The 25,118-nt window shown below is 43.3% G+C and overlaps 2 protein-coding genes and 1 non-coding gene across 6 annotated transcripts in view; 2 read left to right on the top strand and 1 right to left on the bottom strand.

Moving 5' to 3' along the window:
- The first annotated feature begins 415 nt into the window (after positions 1 to 415).
- Positions 416 to 12,222, top strand: TRO (trophinin). The gene is given in 17 exon segments (XM_044936472.1): positions 416 to 430; positions 581 to 944; positions 947 to 1,281; positions 1,284 to 1,727; positions 2,373 to 2,477; positions 2,593 to 2,633; positions 2,900 to 2,993; positions 4,715 to 4,745; positions 4,748 to 4,802; positions 5,503 to 5,582; positions 5,682 to 5,724; positions 6,762 to 6,876; positions 8,425 to 8,920; positions 8,923 to 9,164; positions 9,166 to 9,262; positions 9,265 to 9,612; positions 12,161 to 12,222. Coding segments are annotated over 17 exon segments (2,967 nt in total).
- Positions 6,399 to 6,527, top strand: LOC112582427. Its single transcript, XR_003106965.1, has one exon. It is a non-coding gene; the product is annotated as a small nucleolar RNA SNORA11 (small nucleolar RNA).
- PFKFB1 (6-phosphofructo-2-kinase/fructose-2,6-biphosphatase 1) overlaps positions 12,158 to 25,118 on the bottom strand; it is a 107,682-nt gene continuing 94,721 nt past the window's right edge. For 3 of the 4 annotated variants that reach the window (XM_025277123.2, XM_044937461.1, XM_025277121.2), the window contains 5 exons: positions 21,005 to 21,109; positions 16,726 to 16,855; positions 13,724 to 13,786; positions 12,817 to 12,881; positions 12,158 to 12,465 (listed from right to left, as the gene is read on the bottom strand). In XM_025277123.2, coding sequence (XP_025132908.1) covers positions 12,406 to 12,465; positions 12,817 to 12,881; positions 13,724 to 13,786; positions 16,726 to 16,855; positions 21,005 to 21,109 — 423 coding nt within the window. In that variant the 3' untranslated portion in view covers positions 12,158 to 12,405. The remainder of the gene's footprint in view (positions 12,466 to 12,816; positions 12,882 to 13,723; positions 13,787 to 16,725; positions 16,856 to 21,004; positions 21,110 to 25,118) is intronic. The other variant, XM_025277124.2, reaches the window with a different exon arrangement.

Below are 25,118 nucleotides of genomic sequence, written 5' to 3'. Positions count from 1 at the left end.
AAGGGGAAGGGGTCGGAGAACTGACTTGCTGTTTCTTGGAAGCAAAAGGAGCTAGGATTTGGAAGCCAGACCATCTGGGTTTCTAGGTATGAGAACCCAGTAGTTGTAGGGTTTGGGGTTCAAGGTTTGATAAGAACCCCTTCCTTAAGATTGGCAGGAGGCCATACGAATCTCCACCTCCCTCTCATTCTTTCCTAACTCAAGCCCCTTCCCATCAGGCTCAGCTGTTTCTTGGCCCTCCAGAAAAATGGATAGGAGAAATGACTCCAATTATAAGATGACCCTGTTCCAGGTGAGGCCTCTCTGCATTCTCTGAAGGCCATCTACCCTGTTCTGAGTTCATTTACTGCTGTTGAGCCCCTACCACTCTGTGGTTGCATAACTCCCTACCTAACCTGTTTCAGTCCTCCCTTGCATGGTGGAGGACGAGGTGAGGAAAACCTGCCTATTTCTTGCTCCCTTTCTCTTTCTTTACTCTCCCCTTCAATCAATCATTCAAAGGAGGGGGAGGTTTTTTTTTAGAAAGGGTGGGCTCTAGGGAGGCCAGATGGCTCAATACATCATAGTCTTAAGTGTGTAGGGCCCTCTGCCTCCCACTGTGAGCCTAGGGCTTCACTTCCTTCCAGATGTACAGGCTGAGACAACAGAAGACAGTGTCTTGCTGATACATACCCTCTTGGCAGCAACCAAGGACCCTCTGGCCATGGACCCACCAGTTGCCAACCAGCCGAAGAAAAGCAAGACCAAGAAGGCCCCTATTAAGGCTATTACTAAGACTGACCCTCCAGTTCCATCTGCCAGTGTGATTCCCACCACCAAGTTTAAAGTAACTTTTCCAGCTTTAAATCTGCCAATCATTCTCCAGATCAACCAGGCTTCAGCTACCACTGAGGTAGCCAATACTCAGGCTTCTTCATTCACTGCTTAGCCTAAGAAATCTAACAGACAAAAAAAGTTACTGCTAAGGCAACCCAATGTTCCCAATTTCCAATTGACAGTGAGAGTGTCACTACACAGATCAAGTTACCCTTGCAGACCCTAAACCTGCTAGTCGTTCTTCAGACTACCCAGGCTCCAATTGCCAATGAGTCAGCCAATTCTCAAGCTTTGTTAGGCCCCACCACACCTAAGGAAGTTTCCAGGGCTAAGAAGGCTGATAATAAGGTCATAGCTAGTGCCACTGATATCTCACTGGCTCCATCCACTATTTACACAGCTACCACCCACAGCCAAATTGCCTCCATCCGAACTAAGAAAGGCTCTAAAGCCAAGAAGGCAATTTTATTGTTAAGGGCACAAATACTGATACTGAGCTCCCAGAGGCCTCAGATGCCACTGAGATAGCTACCAGGCAGACTGAGGCCTCAGCAGCAGCTATCTGGCCCCCAAAATCCAAGGGCAAGAAAGTTGTCTACGAAGGCCCAAAATCTGCCTGTGAGATCTCTGAGGCCCTACCTGCCAGTCAAATGGTCACAAACCAACCCCTAGCAGCCACCCTCTGGGTCAAGAGAGGGTACAGGGGTCAGAAGGTTGACACTAAGACCCAAACAACCGAAAGCCAGACTCAAGTTGACCAAGGGATCCAGGCCAAGATGGATACCTCTCAGACCCACATAAGTTCTCTTGAGACTCAGGTTGCTGCTTCTGTCCAGGCCCTGGCAGATGACTACCTGGCTCAGTTTAGTTTGGAGCCCACAACTAGGACCCAGGGAAAGAGGAACCAAAAGGTGAGATCTCTGACATCACCATCCTTAACTTTGTACTTCTTTTCCATTGCTTTCCTCCTGGTTTGTTTACTTGTTCTATAAAAGTTTACCGAGTCTTTATACTCTGAGCCAGTCCCTGCATTCATATAGGCTATGTGAGATTCTGAGAAGATTGGGATGTAGTTACTGCTCCTTGGCAGTTCACAGATTGGTGTGGAAATAAGACATCGATACACTTAGATACAACCCAGATATAATTCAACTTGTATTTACATAGTAGTTAGAATATGTCAGGCTTTGTGTTAGGTATAGTTACACAGGATATATTTTTATGTTTTAAAGCAACTTGTGCCAGCTAGGTCCCAGTTTTACAGATAAGAAAACCAAGTCCCAGAGAGGTGAAGTGACTTGTTGAAGGGGTACAGCTTGTAGAGCCAGTGGTGGCCAAAAAAAAGAGAAATAACCAGACTCTGCCCTTGGGTTGCTCCTGTGTAGCAGGAAAATAAAACTCCTGCCTGGAAGACAGTAAAAGACAAATCTAGGACTCAGTGTGGTTAATGGTAAAGTCAGGACCCACTATATGGAAGGTTTAGGGGACAGCGTGAGGAGACAAAGCCATCTCTTTCAGCTGGTGATTTTGGATCTTCCTTCTTTCTGATGATGTAGTCCAAGAATCTGAACAAGGATGAGAGAGGTGATGGTAATTATAGGTGGATCCCATGGAGCCAGAGGCCTCTGCTATCCCGAGATGTGGCCATTTTGCAAGAAAGGGTAAGAATCCAATGCTGCTCAGTCTTTTCTCTTCTTCACATGCCCTCTTCTCTGCCATTCTTCTAAGTTTTATGAAAACATATTGAGATCTCCCCATGTATTCCTCTTCTCCCAGGCAAATAAGTTGGTGAAATGCCTGTTGATTAAGGACCAAAGATCCCCATCAACCGCCCAGACAGAGTCATACCAACACTCCTCCCTAAGCTGTCCTTTCTACTCCCCTCTCCTCTCTGCCATGGGAGTAACCATTTAGTTTTATGGCCTCTTCATTCTCTCACATGTACCCCCCTGCCCTTTTCACACTCTGTCATGGCTGGCATCTCCCATTAACACAGTTCAGGACTCAGGCTATACTGACCCCACTGGGCTGGCAAAAGGACTATAGCCTCTGTGGCCCCTTCTCATCCCAACTGTTCCTTTCTCTCCCTTCCTGCAGACATGCTGAAGGATGTCATCCAAGAATATGATGAATATTTCTCAGAGATCATTGAACAAACAAGCTATGCTCTGGAGAAGGTGAAGGGGTATCCTCTGGGGGATGGGCACAATGGGGAACTCTTGAATGGAACAAAGGTGTACACATCCCTTTGCAGGGAACCACAGAGACTGACTAATCCAGCCCCATCCCCATGCAGATGAGCAGATGGTGGCCTAGCGAGAGGCATAAACTAGCCTGGGGTCACACAGCAGGTACAGCTAAGACTCAAGCCATCCAACTCAATCCTGGCTTCTGTTCACTGTTGGACACATCCTGTAGTATATTTCAGATATTCACTTTTCCCTTCCATTTCCCATTCTCTGTCTCCCTCAATTCAGTTCAGTTGTGCAGTCATGTCCGACCCTTTGCAATCCCATGAATCGCAGCACGCCAGGCCTCCCTGTCCATCACCAACTCCCGGAGTTCACTCAGACTCACGTCCATTGAGTCGGTGATGCCATCCAGCCATCTCATCCTCTGTCGTCCCCTTCTCCTCCTGCCCCCAATTGCTCCCAGCATCAGAGTCTTTTCCAATGAGTCAACTCTTCACATGAGGTGGCCAAAGTACTGGAGTTTCAGCTTCAGCATCATTCCTTCCAAAGAAATCCCAGGGCCGATCTCCTTCAGAATGGACTGGTTGGCTCTCCTTGCAGTCCAAGGGACTCTCAAGAGTCTTCTCCAACACCACAGTTCAAAAGCATCAATTCTTTGGCACTCAGCTTTCTTCACAGTCCAACTCTCACATCCATACATGACCACTGGAAAAACCATAGCCTTGACTAGACAGACCTTTGTTGGCAAAGTAATGTCTCTGCTTTTGAATATGCTATCTAGGTTGGTCATAACTTTCCTTCCAAGGAGTAAGTGTCTTTTAATTTCATGGCTGCAGTCACCATCTGCAGTGATTTTGGAGCCCCCAAAAATAAAGTCTGACACTGTTTCTCCATCTATTTCCCATGAAGTGGTGGGACCAGATGCCATGATCTTTGTCTTCTGAATGTTGAGCTTTAAGCCAACTTTTTCACTCTCCTCTTTCACTTTCATCAAGAGGCTTTTTAGTTCCTCTTCACTTTCTGCCATAAGGATGGTGTCATCTGCATATCTGAGGTTATGGATATTTCTCCCGGCAATCTTGATTCCAGCTTGTGCTTCTTCCAGCCCAGCGTTTCTCATAATGTACTCTGCATATAAGTTAAATAAGCAGGGTGACAGTATACAGCCTTGACGTACTCCTTTTCCTATTTGGAACCAGTCAGTTTTTCCATGTCCAGTTCTAACTGTTGCTTCCTGACTTGCATATAGGTTTCTCAAGAGGCAGGTCAGGTGGTCTGGTATTCCCATCTCTTGAAGAATTTTCCACAGTTTATTGTAATCCACACAGTCAAAGGCTTTGGCATAGTCAATAAAGCAGAAATAAATGTTTTTCTCGAACTCTCTTGCTTTTTCCATGATGCAGCGGATATTGGCAATTTGATCTGTGGTTCCTCTGCCTTTTCTAAAACCAGCTTGAACATCTGGAAGTTCACAGTTCATGTATAGAGTCCCATTAATCATAAAGATGATTTGGTAACAATAATACGTTTGTTATTTGTTTGCTGTGTGCTGGCCACTTAGCTAAATACTTTCTATGCATTATCTTACTGATTTCTCTCACACAGTCACAAATCCTAGGTCAACAGGGAACTGTGGGGTGCTCAGCCAGCTCATTGATGCCTAGGCTGAATTTTGTGATCTCACACGCTATTCTTTTACTTGGCAGATGTTTTGAGTCAATCTGAAGGAAATTGATAAAGTAGCTTGTATAGTCTCATTAGCATTCAGGAATCCTCTACAGGCATACTGAGAATGTAAGTTGGGAAAGGGCTGCAGTGGTAGGGAGGCTTCTGCTTTTTTTTGGTTCATAGTACTACTCCATCCTTGTCTTTTCCTTCCCCACATCCCCTTAGGAAGTCAGGAAAGACAGAGCCTAAAACCCCATTTTCTATCATCCACTCGTAGTTGGAGCCCTGCACACAGGAGTAGTGCCCCTTTATGATTGTCTGGAGGGTGTAGAAGCCTGGGTTACTCCTACTGTCAGATTTTCTGTTTCTCTAGAAGCTTCCCTGTCTCTTCCTATCAGGCTTGGTAGAGTGGTTCTCAAGGGAAGGCTTCCTGGTGTGGGTGAATCATGATGGTTGATGGGCAGGAGCATCAGTGGGGCTGTGCCTAGAATTCTCTTGGAACTGAGGGGTCTGGAAGAGAAAGAAGGAACTCACATTGGCTGGGTGCCTGGATCATACCAGACTGACAAGCATTCTATCCTCTCAGTAACTTTGGGAGAGGAGAATGTAATTTTCCCATTTTATGAATAGGAGACTAGGCTCAAAGCCTTAAGTGCCTTTCCCAGGATCATATAGAGCTTGAAGCATAGACTGAGCAGAATTCTCCCATATCTGAAGAATCTGGGAGAAGCTAGCCTAGTGAGCAAGCTGGTGTATTTTTTGTTTTGTTTTGTTTTTCAGATGGCTGCTGGATGTAAATCTTCTCTCTGTCCCATTATTCCCCTAGGACCAAGGGCACACCCAAACTAGATCTTCTCATGATGATTCTGAGTGTCATTTTTATCAATGGCAACAAGGCCAATGAGGGTAAGTGGCTGGGTTGGCAGCTGAATTGGAGGAGGGGCTCATGGTCAAAATTGCACATGTTCATTTTCTATCCCTGTTTCCTTTTGCCTCCCCTTGCAGCTGTCATCTGGGAGGTGCTGCGCAAGTTGGGGCTGTGCCCTGGGTATGATTGGGCTCTGTCAGTGCTTGCTGTCCGTGTTGTCCTTTGGCAAGAGAGAATGGTCCCAGGATTGCATCAGTCTGGTGGTCTGGTGGGGTGGGCAGATGTGCTGGACTGGGTCCAGAGTTCTGACTTGGGTGGATAGGGAAATGGTCCTGAACTCTCTGCTTCCTCTTTCTCCTATGTCCTCTTTCTGTTCTAATCTGATATATAAGATAGACCTTAGGGCATCCCTGATAAGAACCATCTGACCTCAGCTGCCTGCTTCTAGTGATCCTGTGTTCATTACTTTCTTGACTTAATTGAGATGGCCTCATGTACTAGAGAGGTCTCTTCCACATTGGGAAATGCCTCTACCCCCATGTGGGAAGATCTGATCTTGGTTCATGGGTTATTTTTCCCATTGTCAGGATAAGGCACTCACTCTTAGGGGAAGTGAGGAAGCTCATCACAGATGAGTTTGTGAAGCAAAAGTAAGTGGTGTTTGGGGGCTTTGTCAGGACCTGAAGTGTTCTGGGTATGCCAGTCTGGTCCAGAAATTGCTTGATCAGCCCTTTTCTTACACTAACTTTAGACATATGGGCATTATGTTTCCTAGAACTAAGTGAGTCTGGTCCACAATTACCATGGTGGACCATACCAGGGCTGGGCCAGACCAAACACAAAACCCTTGCTATGGGGTGTGCTCAGAGCAGAATGCCCAGAGAATGGCTTCTCTGTTTACAACACACCCAATAGAAACTTGGGTTTACCCCTCACAGGTGGCAGAATACTTTGGCCTCCCTGTGACACCATACCCTATATATGCATCCCCTGTAACACCAAGTGACTGCTTTGTACAGAGCCAATGGGAAATGGCTTGATATTGGAGGTTAAGATCATGAAATTTGTTTTGGAGTTAGTGTGGGGAAGGAGGGCCTTGGATATCCTTCTCCAGGAGCTGAGTTTAGTACTTGATTGGAGGAGGTTGCCACCTGGAACCAAGTGGTTAGACAACAGGTTTGCTTGGTTAGAAGCAGGTTTTATTTCCTTTCTCCAAGGTACCTGGAATACAAGAGGGTCCCCAACAGCAGACCACCTGAATATGAGTTCTTCTGGGGCTTGCGCTCCTACCATGAGACTAGCAAGATGAAAGTTCTCAAGTTTGCCTGCAAGGTAATGGAAGAGCTTCCCTTACTTGGCATATTAAGGGTAATATGGCTGGGGCAGGCAGTGTACAGAATGGACAGGTACAGGGTAGCCTGCAGTTCATATATAAACATATGGAACTTAATTTATGTCCCAGAATGCTGCTTGACATAAAGTTTACATCATTTCATTCATTATTCATAATTTATATTAGTCTCCTTAACTGCTATAACAAAATATCATAAACTGAGTAGTTTAAACAACAGAAACAGGAATTTCCCTGGTGGTCCAGTGGCTAAGACTCTACACTCCCAATGCAGGGTGCTGGGGTTCAATCCGTGGTCAGGGAACTAGGTCCCACATGCCCCAACTAAGAATTCACTCACATGCCACAACTAAAGCCTGGTGCAGCCAAATAAATAAATATATATAAAAAAAAAAACAGAAACATTTTGTTATAGTCCTGAAGGCTAGAAGTCCTAGATCAAGGTCCAGGAGTATTAGTTTCTAATGAAACCTCTCCTGGCTTGCAGAGTTCATGCATCATGAACTCTTGCTGTGTTCAAGGTGGAGAGAGAGTTCTTCTTTTTTAAAATAAATATTTATTTTTAATTGGAGGATAATTGCCTTACAATATTTTGTTGGTTATTTTGTTGGTATTAACATAAATGCAGCCATAGGTATACACGTTTCCTTACTCTTGAACCTCCCTCTGATCCCAGCCCTCTAGATTTTCACAGAACACTGGGTCTAGCTCCCTGCATCATACAGCAAATTCCCACTGGCTATTTGTTTTATATATGGTACTGCATATGTTTCTATGCTACTCTTTCCATTTGTCCCACCCTCTCCTTTCCTGCACCCCCTCCATGTCCATAAGCCTGTTCTCTATGTCTGTTGTCTCCATTGCTGCCCTGCAAATAGGTTCATCAGTACCGTGTTTCTAGATTCCATATGTATGCATTAATATATGATATTTGTTCTTCTCTTTCTGACTTACTTCACTCTGTATAATGGGAGAGCCTCTTCTTAAAAGGACACTAATCTTATTGGATCAGGAACCCACCATTATGACATCATTAAACTTTACTTCCAGAAAGGCCCTACCTCCAGATATAGTCACATTCGAGGTTGGTGCTTCAACATATTAATTTTGGCGGGACAAAAGCATTCAGTCCATAACATATTTACTCTCTTATCATTTCTCCTTATCTCTTACCATGAAAGGTAATAGGAGAGCTGTCCTGACTTGACATATTAAGGGTACAGGATGTCCCTGACTGGGGAAAGCAGTATACAGTGATGGGCAGCTTGCAGTTCATTTGTGATAAGAGTCAGTATGAACACAGAGATGAAGACATTTAGGCTCAGTGACATTAAGTAGCTTGTCCAAGGTCACATAGCACCTAAATTATCAGAACTGAAATTGGATCTCAGGACTGATCCATGATAGAGCCCTAACAACTAAGAATTTTTTAAAATGCTACTCTTAGTTTTATACAAAGCCCATGGTACGTACTTAATACATAATTACAAATGTTATTTTTATTATAATGATTGTAATTCTCATTTCAGGTGCAAAAGAAAGACCCCAAGGACTGGGCCATGCAGTACCAGGAAGCAGTGGAGATGCAAGTCCAAGCTGCAGCTGTGGCTATAGCTGAGGCTGAGGCCAGAGCTGAGGCAAAAGCCCAAATGGCGATTGGAGAGGAAGCTATGGCTGGGCCCTGGAATTGGGATGACATGGATATCGACTGTCTAACAAAGGAAGAGTTAGGAGATGATGCTCAGGCCTGGAACAGATTTTCACTTGAAATTGAGGCCAGAGCCCAAGAAAATGCAAACGCCAGTGCCAGCATAGACTTCAGCAGAGAAGCTAGCACCAGGGCTAGCTATAGCGATGGTTCTAGTATTAGCTTCAGTGGTGTACCCAGCCCTGGTAATGTCTTTGGTGGCAGAGCTGGTATTAGCTTTGGTGGCACATGCAGCACCAGTGCTAGCTTCAGCAGTGTAGCCAGCATTTGCTTTGACGGCACACCCAGCACTTGCTCCACTTTTAGTGGTGGAGCCAGCATAGCTTTGGTGGTACAGCCAACACCAGCTCTAGTTTCAGCAGTGAAGCCAGTATTAGCTTTGGTGGCACACTTTGCACCAGTGCCAACTTCAGTGGTGGGGTCAGCTGTAGTTTCAGTGACCTGCTCAACACCAGTACCAGTTTCAATGGTGGAGCCAGCTCTGGCTTTGGAGGCACACTCAGTACCACTTCTGGTTTCAGTGATGCACTCATTACGAGCACCAACCTTGGCAGTACACTTTGGCCCCAGTGCAGTCTTTAGTGGTGTACTTAGCACCAGCACTCGCCTAGGTGGCACACTCAGCACTAGTGGCTACTTTGGTGGTTTTCTCAGTTCTAGTGCCAGTTTGGTGGCACACTTAGTACCAGTATCTGCTTTGGTGGCTCTTCTAGCACCAGTACTGGTTTTGATGGTGTACTCAGTACCAAGGTCTCCTTTAGCAGCTCTTTCAACAGTTGCACCAACTTTGGTGATACACTCAGCACCAGTCTTGGCTTTGGAGGCACACACAGCACCAGTGCTGGTTTTAGCAGTGCTGTCAGAATTAGCACTGGCTTCAGCAGTGTTCAGTTCAGTTCAGTCGCTCAGTCGTGTCCGACTCTTTGCGACCCCATGAATCACAGCATGCCAGGCCTCCCTGTCCATCACCAACTCCCAGACTTTACCCAAACTCATGTCCATCGAGTCAGTGATGCCATCCAGCCATCTCGTCCTCTGTCATCCCCTTCTCCTCCTGCCCCAAATCCCTCCCAGCATCAGGGTCTTTTCCAGTGAGTCAACTTTGCATGACGTGGCCAAAGTATTGGAGTTTCAGCTTCAACATCAGACCTTCCACTGAACACCCAGGACTGATCTCCTTTAGGATGGACTAGTTGGATCTCACTGCAGTCCAAGGTACTCTCAAGATTCTTCTCCAACGCCACAGTTCAAAAGCATCAATTCTTCAGCGCTCAGCTTTCTTCACAGTCCAATTCTCACATCCATACATAACCACTGGAAAAACCATAGCCTTGACTAGATGGACCTTTGTTGGCAAAGTAATGTCTCTGATTTTGAATATGCTATCTAGGTTGGTCATAACTTTCCTTCCAAGGAGTAAGTGTCTTTTAATTTCATGGCTGCAGTCACCATCTGCAGTGATTTTGGAGCCCCCCCAAAATAGTCTGACACTGTTTCCACTGTTTTCCCGTCTATTTCCTATCTTTTTGCCTTTTCATACTGTTCATGGGGCTCTCAAGGCAAGAATAGTGAAGTGGTTTGCCATTCCCTTCTCCAGTGGGCCACATTCTGTCAGACCTCTCCACCATGACCCACCTGTCTTGGGTGGCCCCACACGGCATGGCTTAGTTTCATTGAGTTAGACAAGGCTGTGGTCCATGTGATTAGATTGACTAGTTTTCTGTGATTATGGTTTGTGTGTCTGCCCTCTGATGCCTCTCGCAACACCTACCGTCTTACTTGGGTTTCTCTTACCTTGGACATGGGGTATCTCTTCACAGTTGCTCCAGCAAAGCGCAGCTGATGCTCCTTACCTTGGAAGAGGGGTATCTCCTCACAGCCGCCCCTCCTGACCTTGAACTTGGAGTAGCTCCTCTTGGCCCTCCTGAGCCCATGTTTATCTCATTTTTATAGATACTGCTAGTGAATTGCAGCAGGCCTTCCCATGGAGCCAAGGTACATCCTTGGAATCTTTGTCCATGCAGCAGTCTTAGCAGATATTACCAATCAGCTGAGGGTGACACACTATGAAAATAATCTGCTTGCCAATTCTGGTTTTTGTGTCCTATCATATTTGGTATCATAGTTGCTTTAAATTTGCAAAATTAATTTCAGTTTGTTCTGTATTTTAATGTGCTTAGGTTGATGGGGGTGACATTTTGGGTTTAGAAGAGCTAGAGATCAGCTTAGCTCTTTGGGGAAGGTGGGCTCTAGCTTTAGACTAAAAGCTATGTGTTCAGTGGGATAAAAGCTGTGAGTTCAGTGGGATAGAGTCTTGGGGAAAGCATAGCAGACCAGCAGAAAATAGCCTAAGTCAAGATCTAGAAGGGGAAGCCTGGAACAGAAGGCAAAGAGGGCAGGTTCTTGAGATTAAGTACAGTTTCATTTTGAGATGTCTAAGAATGGGGAGATAGAAAGGGACATAACTAAAGGTGGACATGGCAACAACAGAGGATTTTCTTGGGATAGGAGAGAGACCCAAGCATGTTGCATAGACTATGAGTGCAAAAGCCAATAGAGAAGGACAGGATATAGATGTGGAATAATCAGGAACTGACTGAATCAACTTATCCTTGAGAAGGTGGGATGGATAGAATACCAGAGAATAGAGAGTGGCTCTGACTTTGAACAGAATTTAATGGTGGCTGTGGAAGGAGATAAATATAGATTTGCTTCAAGCAGTGATCACCAACCCTGTAAAAGATCCCAATTAAAAAAAATGATGTGGATTATACAAGGTTTTGGGTCTTGCTGGTGGTTGTGATGGGAGGACAAAAAGGGAAAAAAAAGGCAGGGGGTGTATGAGTCTGTATCTTCACAACTGGGTTGCTGGTACCTGCCCATAGTAGCTGCATGGAGATTGGCTGAAGAGACAGAAAGTAGGATCCAAGACAGCCAGGGATGGAAGGAAAATGAAGAGGGAGAGGACTGATGGATTGGGAGATACTGAAGGAATCAAAGGACTTATACTCCATGCAGTGCAAGGGTAAATATTGTTCATTCAAGAAATACTACATACATGCTTGCTGTGTGGGAGGATGACACAGAGAGTTATAAGGAATAGGGGGCCGGTGGTCAGATAGCGAGATGCTTGTATTTAAGAAGTCAAACTGGGAAGAAGTCTAGATGATGCCAATCAAGGTCCATGGAGCGACTGACTGAAGGGAAGATGATCACTGAAGTTGAGGGGGCAGGGCACTAGGTGACCAGGGTATTTGGATCATTTATATGGACAGTGAAATCAGTCAGGATGGCAACAAGAGTTGGAGAAGAAAGGAGAACTGTGGTCTAAGTACAGATTCTTCTTTGAATATAGGGATGAAGGTGTCATGTTCCCAGTCATGTTGCTCACCAAGGAACAAGGCCATAGGCACTCACATGCATCTCCAGAGCCCTTTTATCCAGGAAATTCTCACCCAGTCCATACCCCCACAGCACCAGAGCCATTTCATAAGGTCAGGATCTTAAGAAAATCTTGTAGGAGAAGCCTCACAATGACCTCCTTTCTACTTTTGTAGGCAGTAAGGAAGTCTTTATTGATCAGGGAATAGGAATTAAGAAGGAACAAGTTTCATCTTGAGCTAGACAGCTCCTTGTTTATAGCTAGAAATCAAGGCCTATTTTGGAGTTTCTTTACTAGAAGTGGGTCTCTTCCAGTGAGGCCAAGTTCAGAGTGTTCTCAGTGTAAGAAAAGAGCAATAATAGCAGCTCCTAAAGGTGAACCCAAGAAAGGACAGAGGCAGTTTGATGTCTAAGAAAGGGCTCAGTAGTGGGCAGGAACAGTGTCCAGGGCTTCTTCAGGTTCCCGGGTGATGTCCACATTCTGAGAGGAAAGAATCTAGTATTAGTAGGAAGGAACCAGTAGTCTGGAGCCCCCACCCTTCCCTGTCTCTTGTTCTCAGTGCCAGGCTCCCCTCTTTCAGCCAGGCCTGGATCCTGACTCTTTCCTTAGGCAAGCCTGGGGGAACTTCAGCCAGAGTCCTTTTAGGCGGGGTTGCTCTAGCCCTGCTTCTCTATGGTATCTCGAGTCTGGTCTGCAGTTCCTACATTTCTGGGTGCTGGTTTTTCTACATGTTGGTGGAAACACCCAAGCTCTGTGGGACTGGGGCTGCCTTTCTGCAGGGGAGGGTGCTTTAACAATACCCCAGCTTGAGCCACAGAGTCCCTTACCTACCTCAGGCTTCTCCCGATGTGTGTTTACAGCCTCCACATTCAGGTAGATGGACTCCACCTTGCAGCCTCGGAAAAGAACAACCCGTCCATCCATAAGCCACCCAGGTGAGCACAGGTCTCCCCTGAGGTATCATTCCCTCTCCCCGTAAGCACCCACACCCCCAGCTCCATGCTGTGTGCAGATTATAGCTGCCCTTTATGGAGGGGAATTTAGACCAGCTGTGTGATGTCTGGGGAAGGCATCAGGCCTAAAAGGCAGGCTGTGCCCCTAATAGTCTCAGTGTTCGCTGAGCCTCCCTTGTCAATGGGAATGAGAATTGAGAACAGATGATCTCTGCCCCACTCCCCAGGTCTTTTCTGTGAGACAGAAACCTAATCTGTGTGATAAGGATGGAGCCCTGTGGAGCCTCCCAACTGTGTTAGGTGCTGAAGTGCTAAAAGAATCTTGGGGCCACTACCTTGGGGCAACCAACCCCAGGTAAAGTTTATTTTGAGAACTATGTGGTTACTGAAAGATCAGAGGTGTGGAAGGCCACAAGGTAGTTCTGGGGAGCCTCAAGAAAGAGGAGGGTGGTATCATTGGGGTTTGGAGCTGGCATGGGAGGCCCCAAACCTGTGGAAGCCCCCCTTTCTCTGGTCCCTTTTGGGGACCCTCTCTTCTATAGCTTTGTGCTATATGATTGGTGCTCTGGTAGAGACAGAGAAAGCTGGCGCCACATCCCAGATTTAGAGGCTACCTAAGTCCTTCCCCCATTGTCATCTTGCTACCACCAGTCCTGCCTCTACCAAGACATCTAACTATCTACCCAGGGAATTTCTCTTAGGACTTTGCTGGACAAATGGTAGGCACTGCAGGCATGCTCATAGCGTCTATATACTTTTCCGCAGATGAAGGTGGGGGCACTCACCATAAGCCACAGGTGTAAGTTTGAGCACTGTGTGCAGAGGGCACTTGAGATAAGGCAACTCATCTGGAAAGGAGGAGAGAGCAGCTTTCAGAGGCAGGATGCTAGGGATGTCACCACCTCTCTGGGGCTCCAGGGTTAAAGTACTCTTCCCTTCCACCCCCTTCCCCATGGATGTCTTTACCTGGGTCCTGCTCCCCCACACTCTTCAGGGGGCAGTGCTGAGAGCCCAGTGGGGAGGGAGGAAGAGAGCAGAAAGGCCTCAGGAACAAGGAGGACTGCAGGTACTGGGGATCGGGGACAGACCCTGGGTCCCCAGAAACCAACGATTGGCACTGTGGAGGTGGCCGATCTCCTCAACTGCAGGGCAGACATGAGACCAAGACAAGCCTCCCTCCCACCCATACTCAGTCCTTCCACAGAGTCCCCCACCCCAAAGGTCACAACAGGTCCCAGCCAGTGTTTTCTGAGGCCCTACTATGTGCCAGGGCCTTGGCTGAGGTGTGCATGCACCTTGGCAGCTCTTGCAGCTTTCTTCCCAGCCCAGGCCTGTGCCCTCTGACTCCCTGGACACTTGTTGATGGACAAGTATTCACTGATTCACTTGTGTTCAGTTCCTGATGATTTGCATGCTATGACTTGCGTGGCCTTGACGGCAATCACCAGATAGCCTCAAGGGAACAGATGACCAGGCACATTCCATGGATGAGGACCCTGAGGCTCTGAGAGGGAAGACATTTGCCCTGAGTCCCACAGCCAGAATGTGGCAGTGCTGGGACTGGAACCCAGGTTGCTTTGAGCCCAAATGTGTGTTCTGACCACTGCAGTCTGCTGCCATTGCCTTTGAGGGATGCACAGTGGTGTGTGGTGACACTCCCACCTCTCATTCCTATCTGTAAACACCCACCCTCCTGATCACCCAGGAAACATATTCAGCTTTCCATCTCCCTTCATTGAGCCAGAACCCGCCCGTCATGGCCTCCCTGGCCCTGAGGGTCATGCTAGGCTTTTCAGGCCTGCCACAGCCCACCCAGCCTCCTGACACATAAGATTTCCTGGGCAACCAATCTGTTCCTCCTTGCCTTTGTCATCATCATCTTCAGGTGTTGGGTCCAGTGCTTTTGGTCCACTACCTTACTCCATTCTCACTAACACTCTATGGGAGTTACTGTTCCTCACTTCATGCATGACAAAATAGATTCAGAGAAGGGAAGCAACTTGCCTGAGGTCTCTGACTCAGTTCTGCCACTGCCTAGACAAGTGATCTCGACCCTACCTTTTCTTTTTCTGGTCCTCAAAGATCTTATCTCTTATAGCACAGGATTGGACCCAGCTCTGAGGTCCTATGGATCGGAGTTCTCAGTCACAGCATCTTCCTGAGTTTCAGTTTCCTTACCTTAGTGATAGCAGTAAAGAGCATGTGCCCAGTCCTGCCTAGCCAGCTCTTAGGACAGCTGTGAGAAGCTGGCATGGCCTGTTCATGAAAGCAGGTAGTATGTGGGTAAAGCAGTGTGCAAATGGGAGATGCATGTGCTTCCCATGAACCCCACATGTGTCTGAGATAAGGTGCCTCTGGAATGCACCTGAGATTAGTGCCTCTCTCTGCCCCACTGAGCCCTATGATCTTGGGTAAGTCACTTCATCTCTCAGAGCCTCTATTTCCTCTTCTGCATAGTCAGGGTTACAGGGCCAGCCTCACAGTCTCAGAAATAGTACTGAGCAGTAGAGATGTGAACAGCATCAGAAATCCAGCAGCACCACCCCATCCCCTGTCACCTTTTTTCCATTGAGGAGATTGAGGACCAACCAAAGGAAATTACTTGTCCAATGTCAAGTTCTCAAGTCCCCCCAGTTCCAATTCTAGATGACTCCATATTATAGAGCCCTTTGAAAGCTAGCATCATAGAAAAGATCCAAGTCTGCAGGACATTGTATACTTCAAATATGACTTTGCACTGTTCTCATACATCCTTACTCCAGTATCCTGGAGATGCCAACACTTCAGCCTCCATGTCAGAAATAGACTTTCACACCTGGAGGTGACATGATAGTCCCTTGCCAGGCCAGCTGCCCTAGCTTGCAATTTGTAATCAGTGTGTAGATACTCCGTAAATTAAAATATCCAGATTTTTTAATAAAAAGAAATTATCATTTAAAAATCAAAACACCACTATCTTTGAGAAATCATCCCTAGAGCAAAGACAGAAACCTATAATCAAAATCAAGACATTAGGGACTTCCCTGGTGGTCCAGTTGTTAAGATTCCATGCTTCCATTGCAGGGGGCATGTTGGATCCCTGGTCAGGGAAATAAGGGCCTCCATGCCACATGCATGATGTGGCCAAAAAGTTAAAAAAAAAAAGTCACAAGAAGTCCCATTCCACATGATGACAGCATGTCTCTGAGAAATACTGGCTCAGCTTTCTCAGGTTGAAAAAGACTGTTAAGGTTGGCTTTGAAAATGTTAACTCATAATAACACTGATATTAATAGTAGCAGCTAATACTTATATTGCCCATACTTTGTGTCATGAACTGTTCTAAGCTCTATACATATATTAATTTATTTAAACTTAATCATTCTTTTTTACAGATGAGGAAACTGAGAACAGAGCCTGATGCCTGCTAAGTTGCTTTAGTTGTGTCTGACTCTTTGTGACCCCATGAACTGTTGCCTGTCAGGCTCCTCCATCCATGGGATTCTCCAAGCAAGAATACTGGAGTGGGTTGCCTGTGCTCTCCTCCAGGGGATCTTCCTGACCCAGGGATCGAGCCCACATCTCCTGTGGCTCCTGCTCTGTAGGTAGATTCTTTACCACTGAGCCACCAGGGAGAGGTTAAAGTAATTTGCCAAAGGTATCACGAGACAGAGTAAGAAATTGGACTCATGCACCCTTGTTCTAAATACTGTACTCTTAACTATTAAGATAAAAACCACCAGTTTCTGTTGTCAGAGTCTCAACTTACATGCAGCTCCCATGCCAGGAACAGAGAGAAAAGTGGTACCTGAGCTCTTGTCCAGAAAGTAGGCCAGGAGGCACCGCATGACAGCCTGATGGCAGATCACCAATACATTTTCCTGCCGTTCTAGCTCCATTATAACTGGCTCCAGACGCTGGACCAGATCCTCATAAGACTGAAAGGGAGAGAAACATTTGGGTAAGAAGGGGCGATGAGGCACATTTGCCCTGAGGAGAAGAACTCTAGACCAGGAATCAGGAAAACTTGATTTTGGTGCCAGTTCAGTTGTTAGTCAGCAGTATGACCTTGGGCAACTCACTCCCTTCCTTCCTGGGGCCTTACTTTTTCATCTATTAAATGGGGCAATCAATATAGTGGAGTAGATAACAATAACAATAATAAAACTTTCCACTAAAAAATCCCTAGAAAAGCTGGATAAAATAAATGTTTGCATTGCTGATCTTTCAAGAAAACAAAACATTATGAATATAGGGTTCCCAAATGAAGAAAAACTTGGGGAAAAGAGTGATAAATGGATAGAGAAGCCATAATTCCCATGGGGACATTTGCCAATCACAGTATTCAAGAGCCTTGAGCTTTTAAAACATAATAGAAATATGAGATGAAACCTTAGGTGTATATAGGGTAGGGATTTGGGACTTAGACTCTCAGATAAATCTGAGACCTTCAAAGGACTACATCCTCAATAAAATTATAAACTAAGAAATATATCCACAGGCAAAGGGAAACAATAAGAAAGTATATCTCTGCCTCACTTTTGGTGGAAAAAATTAGGAAAAGCCTCCACTAAGAATGTATAACCCCAAACATATTGTTAGATAGATTTGTGGTTCAGAATTATATTACCCATGTGTTTCAGAAAATGCTAAGCTGAGAGTTTAATAAAAAGTGATTTCAAGTCATTTGCTTCCAGGAGTGTCTGGAAGAAGCAAATGTAAATTCTCTCTAGATTCTCTCAACTGAGGCTGCATGGATTTTCCACAGATAAATTTTTGCCAAACCGAGGCTCATATAACATACACAGAACATAAGCTATAATAAGTAAAAATAAGCAGAAACAACAAGAACTCTAACAACTTAAGATAAAGGATCCACAATATAAAATAAATATTCTTGAGATTTTTAGAGAAGTAAAAGATTGACTCAAAAATGCAAGGAAGAAATAAGATGCTATTGAATATAAGATCCAGATTTGAAAAAGAATTAAGTAGAATTTTTATAAATGAAGAATATATTCATTAAAATGGAAATCTCAATGGATAGAGTATGCAGAGCATTAAATAAAATGTTTTGGAAGACAGAGCTGAAGAAATTACTCAGAATGTAGCAATGAGATCGAAAAGAAGAAGTTTGGAGACATGAAGCATAGAGGTAAAACTAACACATATCTAGTTGAATTTCTAGAAGGAGATAATAAAGAAAATATGAGAGAGGAATAGCTAAAGATATAATGCCTGGGAATTTTCTAGAATTGATAAAGAATCTCAATTCTCAGATTTAGGAATTCCAATTAATTCTGAGCAAGATAAATTAAAAGAAATTAATATTTAGACATATCAGAGTGAAACTTAAAAGCAATAGAGACCCAAAGACCCTAAAAGCAGCCAGAGAGAAAAGAAATAACAATTAGACTTGTAGGAGACTTCTTAGCCATGTTAGAAACCAGAAGACAGTGGGGATGATAACTCCAGAGAGAAAATTGTGTTCCTAGTGTTTTATACCTTGCCAAAGTACCATCTAGGATTGAGGGCCACCCCTCCAAAAGACATTTTTAGACAAAAGGAAAGGTGAGTCTACTACCAACAGATCCTCCTAAAGAAAATTCTAAAAAATGATAGACATTTAACTCAGAAGGAAAACCTGAGATGTAACATGAAAGAATGATCAAAGGAGTTGGTAAATATGTGGTTTAATCTAAATAAACACTGACTATATACAATATTTTTTTAGCTAGTAAAAATTATATTTTAATTAGATAAGTGATTTCCCCCAATTTCTACTATATAAAATCCATCTAGGAGAACAGAATGGGGATGGAGTTCCTTAAAAAAACTAAAAATAGAACTATCATGTGACCCAGCAATCCCACTCCTGGGCATTTATCTGGAGAAAACCATAATTCAAAAAGATACATGTACTCCAATGTTCTTTGTAGCACTATTTACAAAAGCTAAGACATGGAAGCAACCTAAATGTCTATCAACATGAATGAATGGAGAAGAAGAACCTAAATGTCTATAAACAGATGAATTGAATATTAATATATTCCATTGTATACATATAAATTTAATTGTGTATATATTAATTAACATATACAAAGGAATATTATTCAGCCATCACAAGAATGAAATAAGGCCATTTACAGTAACATGGATGAACCTAGAGATTATCTGAAGTCAGACAGAAAAAGACAAATATTATATGACATCACATATATGTAGAATCTATTTTTAAAAATGATATAAATAGTCTTATTTAGAAAACAGAAACAGACTTACAGATATCAAAAACAAGCTTATGGTTACCAAAGGAAAAATGTGGGAGGGGGGATAAGTCAGGCACTTGGGATTAATAGACATACACAATTACATATAAGATAGATAATCAGTAAGAGCCAATGGAATAACACAAGAAACTCTTCAATATTATGTGATAACCTATATGAGAAAAGAGCCTGAAAAAGAATAAGTATATGTATATGTGATACAACATTGTAAATCAACTATAACTATAATCCAATAAAATTTTTTAAAAAGAAAAAATCCATCTATGTGGGTACAAAGTTTATTTATTGTTTGGAAATAATTCTATTTTATCTAGAATTCATAATAATTTTACTTTGGTAATGTCAATTTAACCCCAAAATACAATATGTTGGCATTATAGGGACAAATAGTGATGTATTCTGATAGACTGGTATAAATTGAAGTGCTTCAGCAAGCATTCATTCAATTAACACTCACTGAGTAAGCTGTGCTTACAATAATAAATTTAATACTAAGAATAATAATTCATTTAGGGAATAAGACACAAGTTTGAAGTAAGTAAAATAAAAAACAACAAACAATATAAGAGAGGGAGTGACCAGAGTTGTAAAGTTTTTATATTGATTCAGGAGGCAGGTAGAGATATTGATTTTTAGATTTTGTCAGTCATACATATTAAAATGTTAAGAGTAACTCCAAAAGAATGGAAAGAGATTGCATAACTCAAACATAGATGGAAAATTTTATCAATTCTAAAGAAGGGAGGAAAAGACAAAAAATAACCAAGCCTAGAGAGCTCAAAATAAGAGAATAGAAATAAATTCACATAAGTCAGTAATTAAAATAAAAGTATACCAAACTTGCCATTCAAAAGTCATATATTTCCAGTGTTTATTAAAACCAACAAAACCCATCTCTATGTTGTCTATAGGAAACAAAACAAAACTACACAGAGAAGTTGAAAGTAAGTAACTAACCAAATACTGAGCAGATAAAATTTTAATATCATATAAAAAGCATTATTAGGGGGAAAAGAGGCTTGCTCACTATATTATAAAATATACAATTTACATAGGAGATATAATTGCTTTAAATTTGTATGCCTCTGATAATATAGCCTTAAAATATGAAAAGGAAAATGAGGGCACAGTCACTGACTTCATAATGTCATTTCTGAAGATGAAAATACAAATGTTAAAGTGCTTTGTAACACAGGATATCTATCATTTCATCTTCTCTAATATTCTGCTTTCTGATAATTTCCCCCAGGAATCTGTATCAGAAATGGAGTATGACTAATAAATATTCTAACATGTGAAACTGGCTAAATGGAGGCTAGGTTGAAACAATGAGGATTCACCACTGCATGGGAATAGGGAACTGATAATCTGGCTCATATGGTGGAAGAAGAGTTGGTTAAGCCATTAGCCATTGTTACTTGGGACTCCAACTCACAGTCCAGAAAGGCTGGAACTTTAGGCAACTTGGCAATAAAGTGTCAGAAAATTAAAGTACATTAAAATATTTCAGATGCCATTAGTTAAAGAATATTAAAGACAAAGTCTAGGATAAAGTGAGCTTTCCTGAAAGAAGGAAATAAATGGGCAAATGTACAGCCTTTAAAAAGAGGAATATGTTGCTTATAGCCAAGAATGAGAGAGCCAAGGGCCAGATAATCATGTGCTTTGTGGGATGGAAGATGCAAAATTTGATTTACCCTGTTTCTAAAGCTGTCTGGGGAAATATGGAATCCTGGTAGTTGGAATAAAGATACCGGGGAGGAGTCCTAAGAGTCTGGCCACCCCTCCAAATCTTACCTCTCCCTTAGGATAGCGGTAGCGGTATTTATCTTGGTCTCGCAGTGCAAATTCTTCAGGGTAGTGTTCTTGGATTTCTTCATAGGTCATCTCCTCACAGACACCCTGAGAAAAATTATTTGGGGACAAAAGTTTTCACAAGTTGAAATCTCCACAGCCTTTACCGTAGTTCTGAGGCCAATGATTGTGGAACATTAGCACACAAGCACCTGGGTTTCTGCTAACACACCTCTAGGTTTGGGTCTGCTGTCTGTTGTTGTTCAGTCACTAGTCGAGTACAATTATTTTAAACTCCATGAACTGCAGCACACCAGGCTTCCCTGTTGTTCACTATCTTCTGGAGTTTGCTCAAACTCATGTCCATTGACTTGATGATGCTATTCAACCCTCTCATCACCCCACCAACCAACCATCTTTGTCACCCCTTGCTCCTCCTGCCCTCAATCCTTCCCAACATCAGAATCTTTTCCAATGAGTCAGCTCTTCAAATCAGGTGGCCAAAATTATTGGAGCTTCAGCTTCAGCATCAGTCCTTCCAATCAATAGTCAGGACTGATTTCCTTTAGGATTGACTGGTTAGATCTCCTTGCTTTCCAAGGGATTTTCAAGAGTCATCTCCAGCACCACAATTTGAAAGGATCAGTTCTTCAGCACTCAGTCTTCTTTATGATCCAACTTTCACATCCATACATGACTACTGGAAAAACCATAGCTTTGACTATATGCACTTTGTCGGCAAAGTGATGTCTGGTTTTTAATACACTGTCTATGTTTGTCATAGCTTTTCTTCCAAGGAGCAAGTGTCTTTTAATTTCGTGGCTGCAGTCACTATCTACAGTGATTTTGAAGCCCATGAAAATAAAGTCTGTCACTCTTTCCACTTTTTTCTCATCCATTTGCCATGAAGTGATGGGGCCAGATGCCATGATCTTAGTTTTTGAATGCTGAATTTTAAGCCAGCTTTTTCACTTTCCTCTTTAACCCTCCTCAAAAGGCTCTTTACTTCCTCTTTGCTTTCTGCCATTAGAGTGGTATCATCTGCATACTTGAGATTGTTGATATTTCTCCCAGAAATCTTGATTCCAGCTTGTGCTTCATCCATCCCAGCATTTTGCATGGTGTACTCTGCACATAAGTTAAATAAGCAGGGTAGCAATATACAGCCTTGACGTACTCCTTTCCCAATTTTGAACCAGTCCATTGTTCCATGTGGGCTTCCCTGGTGGCTCAGACGATAAAGTGCCCACCCGCAATGCGGGAGACCCGTGTTTGATCCCTGGGTTGGGAAGATCCCCTGGAGAAGGAAATGGCAACCCACTCCAGTATTCTTGCCTGGAGAATCCCATGGACAGAGGACTCTGATAGGCTACAGTCCATGGGGTCGCAAAGAGTCGGACACGACTGAATGACTTCACTTTCACTTTCACTTTATTGCTCCATATCCAGTTCTAACTATTGTTTCTTGGCATTCATACAGGTTTCTCAAGAGACAAGTAAGGTGGTCTGATATTCCCGTCTCTTGAAGAATTTTCCACAATTTGTTGTGATCCACAGTCAAAGGCTTTTGCATAGCCAATGAAGCAGAAATAGATATTTTTCTGGGATTCCCTTGCTTTTTCTACAATCCAACACATGTTGGCAATTTGATCTCTGGTTTCTCTGCCCTTTCTAAACCAAACTTGTACATCTGGAAGTTCTCGATTCACATACTGTTGAAGCCTAGCTTGAAGGATTTTGAGAATTATCCTGCTAACATGTGACATGAGCACAATTGTATGGTAGTCCTTTTGGTATTGCCCTTCTTTGAGATTGGAATGAAAACTGACCTTTTAATCCTGTGGCTACTGCTGAATTTTCCAAATTTGCTGACATACTGAGTGCAGCACTTTAATAGCATCATCTTTTAGAATTGGAAATAGCTCAACTGGAATTCCATCCCCTCCACTAGCTTTGTTGGTAGTAATGCTTCCTAAGGCCAACTTGACTTCACACTCCAGGATGTCTGGCTCTAGGTGAGTGACCACATCATTGTGGTTATCTGCATCATTAAGACCTTTTTTGTATAGTTCTTCTTTGTATACTTGCCACCTCTTCTTCCTGGTGGGCTATAGTCCATGGAGTTGCAAAGAGTTGGACACAACTGAGCAACTAACACTTTCACTACTTCACTTTACTGCCCCTATGGAAGGAGACAATACATTCTATTTGTTGTCTGGTATATGTGTATATGTGTGCACAAGGTATGTAGCTGTGTGGATGTGAGAATGAGTGCATGTGCCTGGGTGTGTTCAGGCTGAGTGCATGGTGGGTATCTGTGGTGTTTCTCTATGATTATCCTAGCAGGTTTATAGGTGTACATTGTATATATATGTGTATTTTTATAAATTTGTGGGTTTAAGAATTTGTGACTGTGTGTGTGTATAGCTTGCTCATGATGTGTATTTTTGGTATGTTTAAGGTCTTATGCTATTGGTTGTGCATTTGTAGTAATGGTAATGGTAGTAATGCTTGTAATGGTAGTCAGCATATATATGTAAGTATATATATATAAGTATGAGTATATGTATGTATATAAAGGATGTCTCATCATCTAAGAATGTGTGTGCATAGGTGTCTCTGTGGTCTGTCTCTTCATGTGGGTCTCAGTGTGTCTGTGGTGTGTGTGTCTCTGAAATGTGTATATCTATAAATATATGTGTGAGTATCTATGTGTCTATGTCTGAGGTCTGTGTGAATCTGTGGTAATATGGCTGAGGCTGTATGTCTGTACTGTTAGTGTGTCCATGGTATGCCTCTATGTATCTGTGTGATGTAAATATATGCAAAGATTGCATGCGTATCTACAGTGAATGTGATATGTACCTCTAGGTGTGTCTGTCTGTAAGTGTGTGTGTGTGCATGAACGGTGCACATATGATTGGTAGATGTGTCTGAGAGGAAACCTGTGCTTGACTAGTTAGTCTATGTGTCTGTGAAATGCATATCTGTGAGTGTAAACATACCTGTGGTGGATGTCTGTGACTGTGTACACAAGTGCATGTGTATGTACATATCCACAACAGGGCTTTTCAATGTTATCACATTTCCCATCCTTCCTGCCTACACTTCTTCTCCAGGACCTCTGGCAGATAAAGAAATAGGTATCCACAGACCTCTCTCAGAAGGCAAGAATTAGCAAATTCCTCAGTTTCAAAGTGGTCCTTGGGGATATACACTCTCCTGACCCAAAGAAGGAATTAAGGGCTCTTAAAGAATGAGTTCTCACTAAGAAATCCACAGAAGTGAGGTGTCTGTTGTTAGAGGTGGGATCGATGTTGGGTTTATAAGATTCCCTTCTGGTTTGGTAGATTCCAATTAGACCTTCCTGTAGTGAAGCAATGGGCTCTGGTTGTCTTTTGAGCCACCAACCAGGCTTTTCTTAGGAGTTAGGTTCACCCCTGCCCCAACCTACAAGAAGATAGGCAGTGTAAAACCTGCATCTGACACTGCCCATGGGAGAAAGTGCACTCTATATATTCACAAAGTCCTTCCAGATTGGCTTTGGCTTTCTATTCTGAGGCATGCTGGGAATCTGTTGCCTGTGACTTAAAGAAAATCGCCTAACTTCTTTGAATTTTATTTTCCTCATTTGCAAAATGAGGATAATTATAACTATCTCAAAACAGTATTTTGAATATTAGAGATAATATATGTAAAAGAGACTAGTATAGAATGTACAAGACACACTTAAAAAACAATCAATGGAATATATTACTCTATAATTAATATTGCTTAGATTAATTAATCCCAGGCTCCCCCATCCCTGGGATTCTCCAGGCAAGAACACTGGAGTGGGTTGCCATTTCCTTCTCCACTGCATGAAAGTGAAAAGTGAAAGTGAAGTTGCTCAGTCATGTCCGACCCTCAGCGACCCCATGGACTGCAGCCTTCCAGGCTCCTCTGTCCATGGGATTTTCTAGGCAAGAGTACTGGAGTGGGTTGCCATTGCCTTCTCTATACACATACACAATTCCCTCTTTGCTTATGCTGCTTTCTTTGCATGATTCCTGATCCTCTCTACTTGGCTCACTGTTACTCAACTCTCAGGTTTTAAGTAGGCATCACTTCCTCCAGG

The sequence above is a fragment of the Bubalus bubalis genome, chromosome X, assembly GCF_019923935.1.
Source record: "Bubalus bubalis isolate 160015118507 breed Murrah chromosome X, NDDB_SH_1, whole genome shotgun sequence".
Lineage (NCBI taxonomy): Eukaryota > Metazoa > Chordata > Mammalia > Artiodactyla > Bovidae > Bubalus > Bubalus bubalis.
The sequence above is the reverse complement of the archived record's forward strand: the minus strand, read 5'-3'. Positions and strand labels throughout refer to the sequence as shown.